The 21,616-nt window shown below is 35.4% G+C and overlaps 2 protein-coding genes across 4 annotated transcripts in view; one reads left to right on the top strand and one right to left on the bottom strand.

Annotated features, from left to right (window-relative positions):
- PPIP5K2 (diphosphoinositol pentakisphosphate kinase 2) overlaps positions 1 to 6,724 on the bottom strand; it is a 77,496-nt gene extending 70,772 nt beyond the window's left edge. The window contains exons 1-2 of one of the 2 annotated variants that reach the window (XM_015140511.3): positions 6,509 to 6,724; positions 1,316 to 1,708 (exon numbers count right to left, since the gene is read on the bottom strand). In XM_015140511.3, the coding sequence (XP_014995997.1) occupies positions 1,316 to 1,429 (114 nt within the window). In that variant the 5' untranslated portion in view covers positions 1,430 to 1,708; positions 6,509 to 6,724. Of the gene's footprint in view, positions 1 to 1,315; positions 1,709 to 6,508 lie in introns of those variants that run through there. The other variant, XM_078005090.1, reaches the window with a different exon arrangement.
- A 92-nt stretch (positions 6,725 to 6,816) lies between these two features.
- Positions 6,817 to 21,616, top strand: part of GIN1 (gypsy retrotransposon integrase 1) — a 34,044-nt gene continuing 19,244 nt past the window's right edge. Inside the window, 3 exon segments of one of the 2 annotated variants that reach the window (NM_001194084.2) lie at positions 6,817 to 6,933; positions 18,381 to 18,526; positions 20,179 to 20,372. In NM_001194084.2, the coding sequence (NP_001181013.1) occupies positions 18,388 to 18,526; positions 20,179 to 20,372 (333 nt within the window). In that variant the 5' untranslated portion in view covers positions 6,817 to 6,933; positions 18,381 to 18,387. 2 annotated transcript variants of the gene reach the window in all.

The raw sequence follows: 21,616 nt of genomic DNA, 5'->3' as shown, positions 1-21,616 counted from the left end.
AGAGTACACACAATAGCAAAGATGCATGGTATGACAATAAATATGTGGAAATAAAAATGTTGATGTTACTAAAACATAGAAGGTAGAAAGAATGGGAAAGAGGTATGGATGTAGATATAGATGAGACATACAAGCTTTCACATGTAAGAAGACTGGCTTTGATCTGCCAGTGGTGTTCACACTATATTCAGAAGAACTCTAGAAAAAGGGGATAAAGGTAGTAGAGGCTGAGTCAATAGTGCTTTCTAGTTTAAGTGAGCCAGAGATGCTCTGCTTTCATGTTTTACTTATAGAACTTCTAGATAAAACTTCAGAAGAAAAAAAGTTTGAGCTGGTAAGAGAAGCCTGCCTGAAAATCTAGTTTTTCAGGGGCAGGAGGTAGCAAAGGTGCTCTGCATTGAAGGTTTGAAATGAGCTAACAGTAGAATTTGCATTTCAAATATGTGTAACTCCACTGTGAAAGATCGTTATTATAAAAAAGGGCTTAAAGAGTCATCTAATCACTATTTTTGGTTTTACTATTTTTACAAAATAGAACAGGTTTTTCTCCTAAAACTAAATTCTCTTTCCAATTAGAAATATATGAAAAACAAACACGTACTGTAGGTATTTTAAATCAGTATTCACAGTAAAGTAGTCTCTACTTAAAAAATTAAATGATGAGTAAGAAAAATATTGGTCTAATGTAACTATAGCAAAATGAGCATAATAAATGTATATCATTCCTAAGATCCAGTATGGATAAAACATTATATCAGAAAGAGAACAAGCTTTAGACACACACACAAACACATAGATACTTTAGGTAGCCTACCCTTTTAGCCACTCAGTTTTCAGACTTCTGAAGTTAATAAATATGAGTATCTTCAGTTCAACCAGAACTCACATTGGTAACATAAGCTTAATGAATCTAGTTAAGTAATCCTTCTTCTTTAAACCTTTAAAATTATTTCCTTCTACTTATCATCAATTATTTGCTATGTATTTCTACATACAAGAAAGCTTTTGGATTTATGGCCCAGATTACTGTTTCTCTTTGCCACTTTTTTTTTTTTACCTAACACTGAGTTACACTATGCATATCACTGAAAGAAACTAAAATAGGCATCATTAAACAACATAAAGGTTTGACCCATAACTGTATTTACTGATTCATCATAGATTCAACAATATCAGTCATGAAACAAAATATACTTTTTCAGTTTAAAAATTTTCCAACAAAAAGAGTCTTAAGATTAATTCACATTAACAGTGATTAGTAAAAAGCCTATACTGTATCGGTCTTCTCTCACCAAAGAAAAAACAAACAACTTACAGAATCATCTTCCTCCTCATCGTCTTCATCTGCATGGTGGAAGAAATGTCGATAATTTCCAGGATTTATTTCTGTGTCTTCTGGTCCAACAAAGAATCTGGGGGCTTCACTCATTTTTATTTTATTTGATGTAGATATAATTGAAATGATTTATATTAGAACTGCCTCTAAGTAAATAGCATCAGAAGAAAGCATTCTCCATATATTAGCTGACACACAGGTCTGCGACAGCTTGTTTCTGCTTATACAATCACTTGATATTTTGATGACTGTTGGCAAATACTCTTGTTCTTAGATATCATTGCTTCATTGTTGATATCAAAGTTGTTGCAATTCAAAATACAAAGACAGTGAAGCTATTGCTTTCTTGAGTTGATACAGCAATCTTCTTACCTAAAATGCAATGAAAAAACTAATTTTGGGAGGTGCACTCCAAAAACATTCCTGTAAAAAATAATTTTTAATGACTCTTGTAAAATCAGCACCAATAACTTGATGTATATTGTCAAAATGAAAATACAATTTCTCCCATAAGAAAATTACTTATAACTAATAAAAACGAAAAATTAAGAAACTAAAACTGATCCTCAGTAGTATACATCTTAGCAACTTGACAAACATATGAATTAACAAAAAGACTACACATTAAATTCTTCATCCCAAAATATCTAAATCAATTAAGAGAAAATTACTCAAATTATAACAAAATTATATTAAAGCTAAATCTGTTAGCACATAGTTACGAAATATCTGAATGCAATGGAAAAGAACAGACAAATGGAATGCAGCTTTAAAAACCACTGACAAATATTAATCTCAAATTACATTAAGTCAATTTGTAAAGCTGTCTGTAAACAGGTATTTTAGGGAACATAACAATTCTATATTCTGGTCTCATACATAAATGAACAAAAAAAGATTAGAATCAGAACAAAATTTCATTAAATAGCAGCTCTTAAACGTGTAGAAGTCGAAAACTCTTTAACAAATCTAATAAAATCTATGGATCTTCTCCTCAGAAAAAAAGAAAGTACATGTGCACTAAATTCTGCAAGCAATTTTATGTGATTCACTGACATTCAAACTCTTCCACATAACCAGGCATCCATGAGTATCAGTTAAAGAACTATCATAGCTCGCACCTGTAATCCTAGCTACTTGGGAGGTTGAGGTGGGAGGATCGCTTGAGCCCAGCAGTTTGAAGCTCCAGTGAGCTATGACTGTGCCACTATACTCCAGCTTGAATAACAGAGAAAGACTCTGTCTCAAATAAATAAATAAATTAATTAATTAATTAAATAAATATATAAGAACTATCATATAAGAGCAGTATCATCTCAAAATATTCCTTACCATAGTTGTTTACATGTACTTGTTTCCTGGTCATATTAAAATTAATTATATACCAAGATGAAACTACGTAACAAATGCTTCATTTGATTACTGGTAGTAAAATAAATTAATTGATCAAATATTCTTAAAAGTCAAACAATATGCTAGGTAGAATTAAAAGCATAACTCCAAAAGTTCTATTCCTAAAGATCTAATTCCAGTATAACTGGTGACTCCCCAGTAGATATTAAAATCAATTTACCCAGTTAGCCTTCACTTTAACCATCTTTAAATTACAGTGTTACATTTAAAATAATTTGCAATTTAAAAATAAAAGTAGAAATAATTTACTTTATAAATCAATGCCTTTTGTTCTATTCCTCTGCATTATTTAACATGTAAAAAATGTCTACTGAAAAAAAAAAACAAAAAAAACAAAAAAACCCAGAAAGTTGCTAGTTGCTGTAAAACTTGATGTTGGTGGATAAGTTGATCTCAGTTCTGTTTTCTATCAAATGGCAAATATCTCTTGGTTTCTTTTAAGTTTTTTACTCTTTCCATCTAAAAAGAGCTCAAATATTTCAATAGTGGAAGGGGAATGTTCTGGAGTCAGGTACATCTGTTTTAATCTGTCACTTCGTAGCTAGTGACTTACGCTAGTTGCTATTAGTCTATAAAAAAGGGAGAATAGTAACATCTGTAACCCTGTAAAGACTAAGTGAGATAGCATAAGTGCTTGGCGTATATTAAACAATAAACCATAGGTTCCATAAACACTCCTATAAACCAAACTCCCTACTGACTCTAACATATAAATCTAAAAGAATCTGAAATGAGTGTTATGCTACTAAAAATGTCCACACTCAATGCAGTAGTTCTCAAACATTAGAATGCAATGGAATCACCTGTAGGGACTTGTTAAAACACCAAACTCAAAACTCTGGGGGTGGGGCCCAATATTTTGCCTTTCCAAAAGTTCCAAGGTGATGCTGATGTTGCTCATCTTGGAATCACACTATAAGAACAATTGCTCTAGACTCAAAACTGGATTTGAAAACTTTTTCTGAAAGTTGCTCAGCTCTGTGTCCTTAGTCAAGTTATTGAGCCTCTCTAGTCATCATCTGTAAAATGGGATTCTAAATTTCATATATTGTTTTGACAATGAAATTACAATACAGATGCCACAGCAAATAGCACATATTAAGCACTCAGTAAATGTTAGTTGTTTAATATCTTGTTAAATGTTGTTATGACAGTTTTCTAACAAATTTAATTGGCAAGGAACAAATATAAATAACTCAATTTAGAATGTATCTGCTTACCTCTTGTCTAATGAGTCACAGAAACTCCCCTTTGCCACTGTTGTTGTTGGAGACCTCTACATCTTTTCTAGTCTTACCACACTGCTTGAGACTATCATGAACACTACTGCCTGGGATAATCATTCTTCTCTTTCATACTTTTACTGGTCACAGCCAGAGCTACCTGATCCTCAAAATAACACCCTGGATCATCCATCAGTCCCACCTAGTATTCAGATCCCCCTTACCTGAACTTAATATTTCCAAGCCATCATTGTAGCCCTTTCCATCGGTTCCCTCAGGAGCCCAACTATAAACTAGTAAATCTCTGCTCTCAAAATCAGAGGAAATGGGAGCTCCTGCTCCTGCTGCTCAGCCTGAACGCAAACACATAACCAGTTTTCCTGAAATTCCAAAAGCATTTTCCAATGGAAACACTGTTATAAATTGTGTCTCCTTTCCAGGGCACTAATAGTACATCCATGTAATAGGGAATAAATAAGCTTCTGCAGGCTGGCAAAGGCAATCTGGTTCATTTATAAGATTACACAAAAAAAGCCCATTCCAAGTTCCACACAACCTTCATGTTGATTTTTTTTTTCCTTCTTCAAACGTTCATTTAATACCTTTTTGCTGAACCTGCATTTCCTTCTGCCTGGAATTCACTGCTCTCCTTGAAAGTTCCTATGCCGCATTCAAAAACCAACTGGAAGATCTTCAATGAAGGTTTTCCTGAGAACTATCACACCTTTGATAGGCCCTAAATATACGTAAAAACCCTCTCCCATCTTCTATGTTCCGCAGCATTTTGGATCTATCTTTTCACTTATCTGTTTCCATCAGAGTTGGGTTTTTTCCTCCCCAACTTTTTATTATGAAAAATTACAAATATTCACAAAAGTTGAAAGAACAGTTTATTAATCATCCATATGCCCACCATTATACTTAACGACTGCCAACATTTTGCCATGCTTGCTATTTATACACACACACACACATACACTTGCTGTACCATTTGAAGGTACTAGATATCAACACACTTCAACTCTAAGTACTTTTGTATGCATCTCCTAAAAATAAGAACATCTTCCTATATAAACACAATTCCTTTTCCACATGAGAAAATAGTCCATAACACTGTCTATATTGTGGTTGTATGGGAGCTCCTAGAGAATGAGGACCTAATCTATATATTCCCGCTACTTAACTTGGTTCATAGCACTTATTTGGGTAATCAACAAATGTTCTACCAATTGTTCAGTTTAATACTCTCACAACAACTACTCTGAAAGTTATATGAATATAAAATTTTAAAATTTTCTGCACATAGGTTTAGTCATTTGCTTTAAATAAACCTGTGCTGCAGTAAGTACAGCATTCTGAGTTCTGTACTACTTAATTCTGCATCACAATGCTACATAAAGACAGAGATCATGTCTAACTTTTGTCAGACATATAAGTAGGTACACCAATTTTTTTTAAATGAATGAATACTTTCCGACACTGAAAATGTTAGTGAAGAAATTGAAATCAAGGAAGAACAGAACGGGACAATAGAATACAGATTTTGAAGGCAGACAGATCTGGTTTTTAACACAGATTGAAACGTTTACTTACAACTGTTTACTAGGGCAAGTTGCTTGACTGCTCCTCAATTTCTAACTCTGTAAAATGGTGGTGATAATCTAACGTATCTCCTGGAATTGTTGAGAGGAACGGATGACAAAATATGTAAAGCACTCGGCACACATAAGACTCAGTTAATGGCAACTATCATTATTTTATCTATCTAAGACAAAAAAAAATTAGCTATTTCATTAAATAATTCACAATAGCAAAACAAAATCCTTTCCCAGTGTAGAGCGAGGATTTTATGTGCTAAGGTCAGCTACGCTTCCCACTTCCATAGTTAAGCCTTCCAGCAAGACACCTACTACCCAAAGGACTCCAGGAGTCGCAAACTCCCAGGAAGAGGTCAAGAACCTCGTGAATGAGATCCCGGGATCACCACCCTGGCCCTTTCTCCTTTAAGGCGCGGAAGGCTGCAACGCCCTCCAAATGATTAGGTGCGGCAGTGACCTGCAGCCTCCGTCCCTACTATGAAAGGCTGCAACACACGAGGCTTTTGTTCTGTTAAAGTGGGTGTGGGGTTGACAGAGAGGGATAAGGACTAAGGAAGAAAATTTTTTAAAAAGCCACCTCTACCCACAGCAGTCCCATAACTCGAGGCTAATCACTTCGGTGGAGCCAGGAACAGCGTGGGTTAGAAGCTCGACAGTTCCCTTTTAGATGAGCTTCAATTTCTGGGGTCTCAAACCCAAGAAATGAAAAAGGGAAGCCATGGAGGAGCAGGAGGAGAAATCAAGGCGCGAAAGGACCCTCAAAGCTATACTGTCACTCCACGCCCAGGCTGTCATTCTCTGCAGCACATGACCCTCGGTGGAGCGCGTGTTTAGGCTCTGCAGAGCACAGGAGACAAAGCAGAAGCCCAGCAGCCGCCTCAACCCTGGCATGATCAGGTTCCGCATCTCCGGTTCTCCTCCAGTTTTGGGGCCCTCACCTGCCACGAATGCGGTCGTCACGCGAGCAGTTGTGAGATGGTCAAGCCCATTCAGGTCTAGGTTACCCACTTTCATCCCGGAGGCAGGGGTGAGGTGTTCGTCAAGTTACTTCAGTTGTAGGCGTGGACGTAGGCTACTTCCTTCAGTAACAGCTATAGGGCCACATAGGGGCACCTCAGGCTACTACACCTCAGAAATCTCCGTCACGCCTCTTCCCCGCCCTCCTCGGGTCTCACGCTGAAACCTCACCGGGCGGAACGATTTCCGGCAAGAGCCAAACGATCCGTCCTAACCTTTCTGACCGTGGTTCCAAGGCTCCCAAAAGGACTGGCCTCTAAAGGACCTGGGTAGTTCCGCTTCCGGCAGCGCCAGATAAATCACGAGAGGAAGCTTAAATCTGTCGTTTGAATTTAGGACCACCTCGGTGAGTGGTCGTTCTGGTGTGCTGTGTCATACCTACTTGTTTTTTAAAGTGAGGCGTAACCCGACAGTAATTTCAAAACCATTAGCCTCGACCGGCCTAAGGAAGGGTTTAATTGACTCTGTGGGGAGATTTTGCGCAGGCGCCGTTGAGACGGGAGGGCCTTGGGCGTTGCGATGTCCCGCGCTAGCTGAGCAGAAAGGGCGAGTGCCGTTTCGGGCCTGGGGAGGTGCCTGCTGGGTGTAATTGAGTTTTACCAAATGGTCATTTTCCTGCTGATTCTAAGTGTGGTTGGACCTTGCCCTTAAGATTCCGTTAACAAGTCGCCCAAAGCTTAGGAAATGCTCCCTCACAGCGTTTGAAACTCCGAGCACTTTTGGCCGGCATTGAAGAATTCTCCCCATTACTTTGATCAGTCATTTAATCAGAAATTTTGCCCCAAATTTAAATAAGTGGCGGGGAGAAACGTGAGGTCAAGAGGGAATCCTGTCACGTAGTTTTAAAAGAAAAATGTCCACTTTATCTCAGTGTAGGTTTTTCTTAAATGGGCATTTCTGAACCAAAGTAGATACTTTTTAAAGTGGAAATGCATTTATCCCATGTGGCTTCATGTGAATGCATATGGCGATGAAGGCATTTTTTTTTGTTAAATGAATTTGTACTCTGAAGTGAACCAGATTACAGAGAAGTGTATTTAAATTTACAACTCCTTGACGTTGCATGAAATTGTGCGTGTCCATTTTTTGGAGCTTAAAATAGAATAATTCAAATGTCAGAATTCCGATCCAAGTTAACGTGTTGATTGAAAATTGTAGATTTTAAGATGGAACTAGCGGGTATTTTAACCTTTTAGGGGCTTAAATTGGTAGCTTTGTTTTTAACCCTTGGTGAAACAGTTAAGTCCTAATCTTGACGTAATACCTAACTGCCTTACTGTATTGAAGACAAACATAAAATTATCAAAGGAATTAAGCAATGAGTTGATTTTATTTGATGTTATGGAGGGGACAAAGTGTGTAAAGCTTAACCAAATAAGACCCTGACATTCCTCATGCAAAACTACAAGTTGTAATCAACCACTTTCATTTTTTCTTATTCCTACACGTTTAAGTACATAAGTAATGATTTTAAGAGAAATTCTTGAAAATATGAGCATATCCAAAGAAGTCCCAGGACAGTCTTTCTTTATGTAGTTGAAACCACTTAATAAGAAGATACTTATATTTGTCCCGAATATTACAGTTTCAAGCCATTTTCTCATATTAACTACTTTTCAAATACGTTGTTCCTAGGGACCAAGTAGTGTATGTATGGGCTTTGAAAAAACAAAAACAAAGACTGTTTCTTTTATGTTACTTTTGTGTATGAATACCAATTATTAGCAGTAAAACTTTAAACTACTTCAAGGGCTATGCTTTCTGTGAACTGAGTTTTCTTTCTTACGCATTTTCTTTTTCTCTTGTCATCTGCCTCTCTACCTCAAGAACCAGCAGTTTGTGAACTGCATTAGACTGTAATATCGTTATAAAAGAATACAACTCCTGAGTCTTCTGATTTTCTTCTTAGCACTAAAGCTTTATAAACATTGCTATAAAGCATTAACACCATTAATGAAAGGAAAGATATTTTAAAATATTTTTTCATGTAGATGAAGATTTTGAGAAAAGAAAGGCTTCTCTGTTACTCTAAATAGCCTGATATGGATGATAATACTTAGATATGATAATAATTATACATTACTTTACCATATACAAAGGACTTTTAAGTCCATTATTTTCATCCTCATGATTGCAAAAAAGGAAAAGAGATTATGTCCTCTTCCAAACATAGATATTAAGGCTTAAGTCTATACCTTCTTAGACACAGTTTACTTATAGTGCCATGTTCGTGAAAGTGAACTATAATGTTTTCAAAAGTGAAATAAGTTACCTTTGGAATATTTGCTATAATTTTTAATTCTCCTTTCAGGAAATGCAAGTAATTCTTTATTCATTCACAAATAGTTGAGTGTCCACTGTGTTCTGAACATGATGTTAAACAATGTAAACATAAAAAATTAATAAGCTATTTCCATTCCTCGTTTATAATCAAACTTATTGATTACAAAAATCACTTTAAAATTTGTGTAACAGAGGCCTGAATCAAGTATTATAAAAGCTAAGGATGACAAGTTAATTGACTTATTGGTATAGCACCAGGGAAAAGCATAAAATTTGAAGTAAGAGACTCCAAGTTACAAATGTCAGCGCGTGTACTCACTTTATTACCTTTAGTAAATTGGACAATCTCTGGACCCCCATTTTCTTACCTGTAAAATGGATATAAAACTAACACCAACTCCATGGAGTATTGTGAGGATTATCATAGTAAAATACTGCATAACTATTTGCAGCTGTAGTCGTGAGTCACTTAGCAGTGGGAATAAATTCTGAGAAATGCTTTGTTAGGCAGTTTCAGCAATGCACGAATACAGACTACCTACATGAACCTAGATGGTGTGTGTGTGCATGTGCATATATATATATATTTTTCTTCATATAAAAAAAAATGTCCCTGCACATTATTGGGTATCATTGATTTCTCCTGCTTGATCTGCAGTGCTAATATCAAATGCCCTATATCAGGTTCTATATATGCTCCGCTATCATCTTATCAGACCAGTAGGCAGTCCATCCTTGACCAAAACATTCTTATGTGGTGCAATTGCATTGGCAATTGTTTTTAAAATTTTTAATTTTTTAAAATTATTTCCTCTTCCTATACTTTTGGCTTTTCCAGATGTCATATAAACAGAAATATATAATATATAGCCGTTTGTGTGAGGCTTATTTCACTTAGCATAATGATTTTGAGATTTATTCATATTGTTAGGTCTATTTGTAGTTGTTCCTTATCAATGCTTAATAGTATTCCGTATGTGGATCTACTATAATTTGTTTATCCATTCACCAGTTGATGAACATTTGTTTTCAGGTTTTGGCTGTTAGGAATAAAACTTCTAGAAACATTCACTTACAGGTTTTTAGGTGTATATATTTTCTTTAGGGTTATTATCTAAGATTGGTATTGCTGGACCATATGGTAAATTGATGTTTAATTTTATAAGAAATTGCCAAACTGTTTTCCAACATGTTTACATCATTTTCTATTATCACCAGCAAGAGTATCCTTGGTAGTACCTAGTATTGTTAGGTTTTGTTTTGTTTTTGTTGTCGTTAGTGTGTAGTCATGTCTTATTGTGGTTTTAATTTACATTTTTTCATTGTCTATTGATGTTGAGCATTTTTTCATGTGTTTATTTACTAACCATATCTCTGGTGAAGTGTCTGTATTTCTAGGTTTTAAATTGGGTTGTTTTCTTGTTAAGCTTTGAGAGTTCTTTATAACTTCTAGATAAAAGTTATTTATCATATATATATGTATTGCAAATATTTTATCCCAGTGTTATTTTTCTCTTTTTTTGGCAGTTCTTTAAAGAATAAAAATTTTAATTTTTTCTTTATGCATAGGTGCTTTTTCTTTGCTATCTAGGAAGCCATTACCCAACCTAAGCTCACAAAGAATTTTTGTTGTTGTTTTCTAGAAGTTGTATAGTTTTAAGTTGTACGTTTAGATCTGTGACCCATCATGAAGTAATTTTTACATAACATGTGAGGTATTAGTTGAGGTTCACCTTTTTTCAAAGGATGTTTAATTGTTACAGCATTTGTTGAAAAGATTATCCTTTCTTCATTGAATTACCTTGGCACCTTTGTTAAAAATCAGTTTACCGTAACTGAGCGACTGTTTCTGGCACTATTCTGTTCCATAGATTTAAGGCTGTCATTTTGCCATTATAACACAGTCTTCATTACCATAGCAGTATAGAAAGTCCTGAAACCAAATAATGTGAAATTCTTCAACTATATTCATTTCTCAAAGTTGTTTTAATTATTCTGAGTCCTTTAGCTTTCCATATCAATTTTAGAATCAGCTTGTCAGTTTCTGCAAAAGAGCTTGAGGGTTCCTGATTGGGACTGCATTGAATCTATAGATCATTTGGATAAAACTGGCATCTTGTCCCACTTTTTCTCAGAGATAGAGGGGGAGTTACTCTAGCTTTCTGCATTCTAGTCAGAAGCCTATATGGGAATTTTTAGTGGTATTTCAGAAAGAAATAATTTTGCTCCACGATTATATTCACTATAATATCTTTAGTGGAAGAGATCACGGACGAATCCCTGTTTGTGAATTGGATATCATCCCCTGCTGCCATCTCAGGAACGTCATACCATAATTTTTTTCCCTCTGTTTTCAGTGGTCTTTCTAGAAGCCCGTCCGCTAGCATTAAACTTTTTGGGTTATTCCTTTGTTGAAAGCAAAACAATCTTGTTTTTTAAAAAAAATTGTTGTAATTGTAGTAAATCACACATAACATGAAATTTACCATCTTAACCATTTTTAAGTGTACATACAGTTCAGTGGCATTAAGTACATTCACATGGGTTTACAACTATTACCACCATCCATCTCAAGAAGTCTTTTCATTTTGTATAACTGAAACTCTTGACCAGTTAAACAATAACTCTTCCATTCTCTCCTCCCCACCCTCTGTTCTATGCAACCATCATTGTTCTTTTTGTCTGTATGTATTTGACTACTCTGAGTACCTCATATAGGTGGAATCATACAGTATTTATCTTTTTGTGACTCATTCATTTCACTTAGCTTAACGTCCTCAAGATTCATCCATATGGTAACGTGTGTCAGAATCTCCTTCCTTTTAAAGGTGTGTGAATAAATACACCATGTTTTGTTTATCCATGCAGCCATTGATGGACACTTGTGTTGCTTCCATCATTTGGCTGTTGTGGGTGATGTGGCTAATAACACGGCTGTCAAAAATTTTAACCCCACTAGAATGTAAACTCAATGAAGGTCAGGAGAATCTACATCTTGTTTATTATCCTGTCTCCGACGTTGTAACTGGCACATAGCAGTTACTCAGTAACGTTTTTTAGATCAAGGAATGAACCTTACATCTGCCTCTAGCAACTATCTTGTAGCTCCTTGCCTTTATAGCTAAGCTCAAGTTTCTAAATCCACTTTCTGACTTTCCACTCTTTCCTTGTGTCATTTCAGTCTGGTTGCCAACCGCCCTGCTATACTGTAACTGTACTGTTACCAAAACCACTAGCTACATTATGTTGCCAAAACCACTAGCTACATTATGATTCTTATATCACTTAGCCTCTCTGTCTACTTCTAAGAACGGTGTATTTGCCAAACTTCTATTACCAGAACCTCTTCCTGCTTTTTTCCTATGTCTCTGGCTATTCTTATGTCCCTAAAGGTTTACAATATATTTGGGAGAGACACATATAAACTAATATATTCAATAGAGTGTTTCAGATTTTATGATAAATGTTGACACATATTACTGTGAATGTACCAAGGAAAGTGTGCACAGTTCTCCCTGAGATTGGAGATGTGATCAGAAAGGATTCATGGATGAGTGAACTCATTAATGTTGAAGGATAAGGATATGTCCACTGCACTTCCTACTCTGTACACTTTCCATCTGATCCTTCTTCCATTGCCTTAACTTCACCTACTTTTTACATGCCGAGTTTATCCATGAAGAATACAACCTGCTTAATATTGTCATCTTTCTCCCTAAGCCAGAGCTTCAGACAGAAGTGATCCCAGATTCTTCTTTGCATTTACTCCACACATCTAGTCAGTCACAGTTATTATATAATGTATCTATCCATCTATACTGGCACTGCTTTGGCTCAGAATTTCCTCATTTCTTGCTTTAATTGTACAGTAGTTTCCTAGCTGACTGGTACAGATATTCCTGTCTCTCCCCCAATCTCTATTCCATATTGGGGTACAATACACTTTATAGAATAGAAATCTAATCTTGTAACTCCAAGTCATTCTTAAAATGTTAAGTTATTCCAGGTTGGAGTGGTTAGAAGACACTCTGTAGGAAATGACACCTAGCCAGAGTTTTGAAAGATGATTAGGGGCTGGAGAAATAGCAATAAAGTTCATTCCAGGCAAAAGTATCAATGAAAAGGTATGAACACACTGCATGGGATAGTTGAAGAACTGTGGTTATTTTTTGAATTGAGAATGCCAAGAGAAAAACGTGGAGAGACTGATAAAGAACCATATCTTATAAAGCTTTGCATAATGGCAGAGGTATTTAGATATCATTAGTGTCATGGTCTTAATGGTTGTATTCTCCCAAAATTCATGTGTTGAAATCCTAACCACCAAGTTGATGGTATTAAGAGACTGCACTTTGGGGCTGGGCGCAGTAGCTCACACCTGTAATCCTAGCACTTTGGGAGGCTGAGATGGGCGGATCACTTGAGGTCAGGAGTTCGAGAGCAGCCTGGCCAACATAGTGAAACCCCATCTCTACTAAAAATATAAAAATTAGCTGGACATGGTGGCATGCGCCCATAGTCCCAGCTACTCGAGAGGCTGTGGAATGAAATTTGCTTGAGCCTGGGAGGCAGAGGTTACAGTAAGCTGAGATCATGCCACTGCACTCCAGTCTGGGCGACAGAGCACAACTCTGTCTAAAAAAAAAAAGAGGTAGAACTTTGGAGAGGTGACTTGATCAGGGGTCAGAGCTCTCATTAATGGGATTAGTGCCTATCTTTTAAAGAGTCTGAGAGAAACCCCTTCCCCCTTCCCTCATGTGAAGTTACAGTGAGAAGACAGCTGCCCATAAGGAAGTGAACCCTTAGTAGGCACTAAATTTGCTGGCATCTTGATCTTGTACTTCCTAGCCTCCAGAACTGTGAGAAAGAAATTTCTGTTGATAAGCCATCCAGTTTATGGTATATTTGTTATAGCCTCCCAAGTGGACTAAGACAATCAGGAATGGCAAAAGGCATATTTCGAGTTAAGTGAATATTTTGATAAGATTTGTGTTTTAGTTTGACCTCTGTGACTGCAGTGAGGACAAGGACTATATTAGAGACAGAGGACACAAGGTCAGATAGAAGGTGAGTGTGAAGTAAGGCAGTAGCAATGGAATAAAGTTCAAGGTTCTACCTCATCCACAATCAATGCTTTTCTTCCTTCTCCAGGTGGATCTGTGTCTCTGCACATCTGTTTTGATAGTTCTCTTCGCATACATCTGTTATAACACCACTCTAAACTATATAAATGCTGATATACTCCTCTTTTCCTCTCATACCATAAGCTCTGTGAGGACAGGGATTTCATCTTATTTAACTTTACATTAGTGTCATCTAGTATATATAAGGGTTTTAGAGCTCAGGAACTGAATGAGCAAATTCAAGGTTATATGGATGAACAGGCAAAAAACTATTAAAAAGGGTAAAACTTGGAAGTTCTACAGTAGGCACAAAGAAGATTAGGAGAGGTCAAGATCACTTTAGATTCAGAGATCATGGAACGTTTGCTTCATTGAGGTGCTAGAGCTTGATTTCGAAAGATGGGTAAGGCTTAATCAGGTGGAAGGATATACCATTTAGGGGGAAATGATGTAAACCAAGGTATAGAGAATGGTTGGGGATATGGCCATGGGTATACAAAGGAAACTAGTGAGAGAAGAAGCTGTGTTATGTCCTGCCAGGTTGTAGAGGATAGGCTAAATAGTCTAGACCTTAGCCACTAAGTAGAAGATAATGCCCAGAGGCAGTCTCATAGTGTCCACTCTGTCAAGTAAATCATTTGGAAGATAAAAATATGCTAGGAATAGTCTAAGTAAGTTTCAAGGTGACTATGTCAGGCAAATAACCACGCCTTTAAGTCTTAGTTCTGTTGTCGAGTCAAGACAACTCACCCATATAAAAATGAAAATAATATACTTGTGAAAGCATTTGTGAAATACGAAAATCTGTAGGAAATGTATGGTTTTTATGTCTTCTCCCAGTGATTTTTATGTCCCTCTCCCTAACATAGATATGTGTTAGTCTTCTCCCACTAGTTTGATAAGAAAAAAACAAACCAAAAACCTTAAAGAGCTCAGTCTCCAAAGATTTTTGTAGTGGTTTCCTTTTCTCCTTGTCCCTGTGTACTATAGGTTTACTCTGAGGAGAGCAAATTTCTCTATTTCGATCTATTTTCAGTTATTCAAAAGTTAAAGATTTCAAAGCAGAGAAGTTAATTTCAGTAAATAGACCTTTTCTGAGGAGTTTTTATATATTCGTTATAAATAGAAAAACCAACAGTGTTCTAATGGCATAGACTTAATATACTGAAGACTTCATCTTTCATTAGATAGAAAAATTTTCTGGTCTCTCCAGGAGGTAAATGGGTAGGGGGAGGAAGACAAGAGATGGTAGGAACTTGGAACCCCAGAGGTTTTTAAATATAAGAGCAAAATACAGAAGCTACTGTGTATTACACAGACTCACATTTTTTTTTTTTCCAATGGCTAGTTTGTTTTCTGCCAGTTCCAGTTACCCACATCCCTCTGTGTTTTGGGGCCTGTACTTCCTCTAAGGTGTGAGAGTTTGTTTTTTTCCTTCTGTGGGCTTTTACAGGCCTGAAAAAGCTTCTCCCCTTTTCTTTTTAAGGCCCTTCAGGAGTTTTTGCAATCTTTACTGGTCTCTAAAAGGGAGGAAATAGACAATTTTTATCTTTCTTTTATAAACCTCATCTTCCTAGAGATACCATGCTCCCAGCTGGCTACGATGGGATATTTCTAGATTTTCTTTTAGATCGCTTAGATGATTTGGGACATTAATAGTTACAAAAACTATTAAGGGAAAACTATAACAGGAGGTTATATATAGTATATTATTAATTTTATAGTATGTATAGTCTGTATATTGATTTCATCTAAATCTCTAAATATATAGATTTCATCTATACATTTATAGTATGTATAGTCTGTATATTGATTTCATCTAAACAGGTTTCTGTCCCTTAGACTTGAAAGAACGTGTATCACTGTAGTATAGAGATGAAAATAAAGGACACAAACTAAAAATGATTTTGGTTTCTTTTTTTTTTTTGAGAGTTGAGGATGATTAATGCAGAGCTAGAATGACAGGCAGGCAAATGGATGGGTAGACAAACGGGTTCTATATTCCCAACTTGAAATCACACAACGCTTCATGAATTGAAAATTGATTAGGAAGTAAAAGTTTGCCATGGAATCCTGGCAGAGGAGAGAGTATAGTGAGGATGACATGGAAAGTAAAGGTATCAAGAGGTCTTACGTGGCAGATTGGAGGGCAGTAGGATACCACTAGTGTTTCACCACAGATGGTTTGAAAAGCACTGACCTAGAGCAACGTGAAACTTGGTAGCAATAGAAGTGGCTACACGACCAGAACAGAGTATATACGTGGTAAAACTTCTTGATACCTTTACTGTTTCCATGTAGTGGCTATTATGACTATAAAATATTTATAAACATTTTTGTACACAGATTTTGATAGTCATAGACTCATTGCACTGGAATATAAACTTAGAATTGCCAAGCCTTTAGGGTAAATTTGTGTTTAGCTTTAGAAGAAACTCAGTTTTCCAAAGTGGTTGCAACATTTTTTCCTCCCACAATGTATGAGAGTTCCAGTTGCTACCTGTCTGCACCAACACTTGGTGTTGTCTTTAGTTTTTAATTTTAGCCGTTCAGTAGTGTGTAGTTCTTAGTCATCGTCGTTTTATTTGCATTGCCCTGAGGAATAACGATGTTGAGCATATTTTCACTTGCTTATTGACCATTGGATATTCTCTTTTATGAAGTGCTGTGTAAAAATTTCCCCCCATCTTTTGAATTGGGTTTTGTCCTTTTCTTTTTGATTTTTAGAAGTTCCTTACATACACTGGGTCTGACTCCTTTGTTAGATATATGTATTAAAGGTATCTTCTCCCAATGTGTGTCCTGTGTTTTCACTTTCTTAATGGTGTCTTTGATGAGTACACATTTTTATTTTGATAAAGCACTATTGTTAATTTTCTTTCTTTTAAGGATAGTGTTTTTTGTGTCTTATTTAAGAAATCTTTGCTTATCCTAAGATTTGAAAGATCTTTTCCTATGTTTTCTTCCAGAATCATTGTCATTTATCTTTCACATTTAAGTTTATGATTTGTCTGGAATTAGTTTTTGTGTAAGATGTGAGGTAGGTGGTTAAGGTTCATTTTTCCCCCTAGTACAGTTATCTAGTTGTCTAGCATTATTTATTGAAAAGACCACCTCTTTCCTCATTGTATTGGTATCTTTGTTATAAATGTATTGACTTTACATGTGTGAATATAATTCTGGACTCCTTGTTCAATTACAGTGATGTGTCTGTCCGTCCTTACGCCAGTTGGCTTGTCTTATTTACTTTATTTGTATAAAAAGTCTTAAATCTCATCCATTTATCTTTGAGATGATTTAGAAACTGTGATAGGCTACATTTGTTTGGTTTGGGGTACAGCCATCTATTAGATGAAAAAAATCATATATTTAATAATCAGTTGGAAATGAATTAAACTTAGAACAAACTAATTGTCTTATAATACTTTATAGAGATAATTAACTTGTTTTTTAGGTCATGATGGGACTTTGTTAACATTTCAGAACCTTTGTTTTTAAATTGACATACACTTTGTGTTAACTTAAGGTAAGAAATGTACTGTGACTCTCTCTGGAAGTTAAAAATAGATCAGAAAGATGGATTTACATTTGCAAAGAGTTGTATTATAGGGGAAATGAATTGATAAGCTGTTTAAGCCATGGTGATAGGCACAGTCTGTTCTGCTTTGTTCCAGCATTCTCTTTCCAGTAAATACTCTTTTAGTCTCATCCCTAGATCCTCTAGTGGTCAGTAAACATCTTTTTTTTTAATGTAATTTCAAAATTGTAAGATACGTGTCAGAATCCTAGCAGGAGACAGAAGACATTCTGGTGGGATTTTAAAGAAAATTTAATGGAACTTCTTTCTATAGACAGACAGTAACAAAGTAAACAGCATGGCACCTGGCGACTAGCAGCAGCAAACATAGTTACCACCTTAGGGCTGAGGTGCAAGAAGAAGAAATAACCATGAATATATTTAGAAATAATATAAAGCTGTATTTCTTCTCTTATAACTTATTTATTTAAATGTCACATGACAGGACCTTCCTGTGTTACCATCCCGTGAAAGTAACATTTCAGTTGATAGCAAATGAAATTTTAAGTAAACCTTTTTGAAGTGTACTGGTTCATTTCCTTTTTTCTCAGTATGTGGAAAATTTTCAGCATTTCTTATCAAGTGGAAAGAGACAAGATAATTTGTCATGGGGTATATCAAAAATAGCATTTGTGTATTTTCGTTCATATACATCACTGTTCCTTTCCTGTACTGCAATTATCTCCCTCACAAATAAATTCTGGGAATTCTCAGTTCATATGTAAATAGAAATATGACAGAAGTCTTAACTTAAATAGCAATTCAGTTAGCTTAAAATTTAAGTTACCTTTTTAAATACCTTTTACCTAGGTTCACAATGGTCCGTAGTGGAAAAAATGGTGACCTTCACCTTAAACAGATTGCATATTACAAACGAACTGGTGAATATCATCCAACTACACTGCCAAGTGAGCGAAGTGGTATAAGAAGAGCAGCAAAAAAATTTGTCTTCAAAGGTAAAATTCATGTTCAAAATTTTGATTATTGATTCTTCCCTACATTCTTCTTTGTGGAAATTTGAGAACTTCTGTAGTAATTGGTTGTTGCTAAATAATTACCAGTTGAATTGATGATGCCACTCAATCAAAAGCAAAATAAAAATTACACTCAGCTAACTGAAGGCCAGTAAGCATGAAAAGGGTGGTTTAAATTATAGACAGAATATGATACCATGAAAGAAAACAAAACATTTTTCTAAATTAACGACTTCTGCTTTTACCCTTTCGTGGTCTCTAACGGTGCACTTTCCAGCACTGATGCCACTTTCAATGAGGAACTTTTTTGATGCTTAATAGGAAAATGTTGACAAAGTTAACTGGTTTGTTTACTAACATGAAAACTGGAAGGAATTAACTATATTTCTGTGATCATGTCCCCCCAACCCCACCACTGCCATTAAATATTCTCAGGATCACATTCATTTTAGGACCCTTGGATCTTCCTGAATGGACTAAATATTTGAAAGGCAGTGGGATATTTATCTTGGAAGGTCATGATAATTTTTCCCTCTTTTTCCGCATATAAAGGGGAAGAGAAATTTGGGATGAGATAAGCAACAAGTAGTCACCAGATAATTAAATGGATTTTGTGTTATAAATGGTAATTTTGTCTCTTAGGCTTACCCCAAAGCAGGTTAATAAAACTGTAAGATAATAAATAAATGCCTGCTTGCGTCTCCCTGTGTATATCCCTACCAATAACTCCCTTATACTTAAGATTAGGCAGACCCATTACCTCTTAAACTGAAGTGAGGATTCATTCATTCATATATTTGATAATTTATGTAACAAATATTAACTGGGTTTCTGCTATGTGCCAGTCACATTCTAAGCCTTGGAGATATATTGAAGAATAACATAGATAAGGTTCCTGCTCTTAGATTGCTTATCTTCTAATTCTAAAAAGTAAGGAATGTTCCACTCATCAATCTGCTTACTCATATTAGTAGCTGAATGGTGTATTTTGGAATTTGAATAGCTAGCCCATTCACACTAGAGAGGTAGATGGTGATTTGCTCCATCCCCTGGTTACTTCCGAGCTGAAGATTCTTCTCAGTTGTACTCCTAAGGAAACAGAATTGTCTTGAGGATTAAAGTTTTTTCCACTTCCCCACTTCACCATCCCTACCTTCTACTCAGATATAGAAAAAGCGGAGAGAGCTGTTTGCTTGCAAAAACGCAGTGATGATAAAACATTATTTTAGAAAATTCTGTTCCAGGTAGGTGTTTCTCTATATGTAATTTATTTGCTAATCTGTTCCATTTTTAGGATGTGCCTGCAAAATCTTCCTACTTTAAGTACTCCCATAGAGAGATAATTTTGTATTTCCGTACTTATTACATGCTTTGGTGAACAAGCTGGCTCTGTTTATATTGATAGGTACAAAATTATAGCAGCTACCGCCCTTCCTAAGTGTCTAAGTAAGTGTAACAGCTAAGAACTTTTGTGTGGTAGCATCATTACAAATAAATATTTTGTTTTAAATGCAGTAAGATTTTGTAAAACAAAACAAAAACCTTCATGGTTTAAACAGAAGGCTATGATTCTCTTAGAACGACATACTTCTCTAAAAATTACAATTCTATGTTTTTGGTATCATTTATTCCAGATAAAAAGCTGTTTTATGTTGGAAAAGACAGAAAACAAAATCGTTTGGTAATTGTTTCAGAAGAGGAAAAGAAGAAAGTCTTAAGAGAATGCCATGAAAATGACAGTGGAGCTCATCATGGTATATCCAGGACCCTCACTCTGGTAGAATCCAATTATTATTGGACATCTGTGACCAATGATGTCAAACAGTGGGTATGGCTTATGTATTTAGAATATTATGAATACTGTCTTTCTGATAGATATTTACAATTTATTATTTCTCCAGGTTTATTCTGGGTATCACCTCTCATTAAGTATTTTTGGCATGGTTATTTTTATTTAAAAACCATTTAAAGGGAGTTGTATTTTCCTTCACAGTTTTTTAAAATAACTTAAGTATAATTTGAAAAGGAAAGCAGCATCATTTAAACACTTGAAAATGCCATATTTAGATAAGAGATTATTTAGAATCAGATTTGTATCATTGAATTTTTTTGTGTAGGCAGAATTTAAATGGAGCTGGAATTCGTTTGACTAAATCATTACCTTTTCAATGGCAATCATACAAGGTTTTTTTAGGAGGAGAATATGTTCATAGTAAGTCAGGCCTAGTATGTGCTCTCATCTTTTGTGCTTGTTCCATCTTGAGGTAGAATGTCATATATGACAGAAACCCAAAACCAAATATAACCAAAATCAAATTTTGAGAATCATGAAATAAGTCTGAGTTTTGTAACTTTATGACCCATTGGGACCTTCAACTTCTCCTAATAGAAAATTCACCTATAGGAATTTTGGGGTTCTTGCTAGAAGTCAACTGATCCTACTCTTTCCAGTGTACTGTATGCCAAATGGTAGGCATTCCTTGGTATATCTGTGAAATCTCCTTAATAATTGTAGTAGTGCATCAAAAAGACTGGCATTTCAAGCGTAAAGAATTAAACCAACAGTTAAGTATCATTTGTGAGTTATCAGTTTATGGGTCTGTTCAGGTATTCCAAAGACCTTCATAATTTATATATTTTTCCTGCCATGCATTTTTTACAAACATTCAGTTAAATCTTTGTCGAATTGTTATCACTGCAGAATGAATATGATTTTTGGAAATAATAGAAGTTATTTGTGATAAAATCCAACAAATAAGTTTAAATTGGAAAATGAAAATTCTGATCAAAAGTAACTGTGACTATAAGGTGATTAAACAGCTTTTTAATTTTTCTTCAGAAGTTAGTTTGAAAGTAGTTTCTAGAGTGGAATTCCAGAGATATATTGAGAAATGGCACCCATCCATAAATTGAGCAGTTAATCTTGTCTCTCGTCACTTAAATGAAAGCTGCAGGACAGCATGGGTTTTGTTTATGTTTATTCTTTTCTCATGATTGAGAGAAATTTCTCCATCTATACATATTTTATGAATGAAATTATATTTCAATAAATATGGTTGGAATAGATTAATG

The sequence above is a fragment of the Macaca mulatta genome, chromosome 6 (assembly GCF_049350105.2).
Source record: "Macaca mulatta isolate MMU2019108-1 chromosome 6, T2T-MMU8v2.0, whole genome shotgun sequence".
NCBI lineage: Eukaryota > Metazoa > Chordata > Mammalia > Primates > Cercopithecidae > Macaca > Macaca mulatta.
The sequence above is the reverse complement of the archived record's forward strand: the minus strand, read 5'-3'. Positions and strand labels throughout refer to the sequence as shown.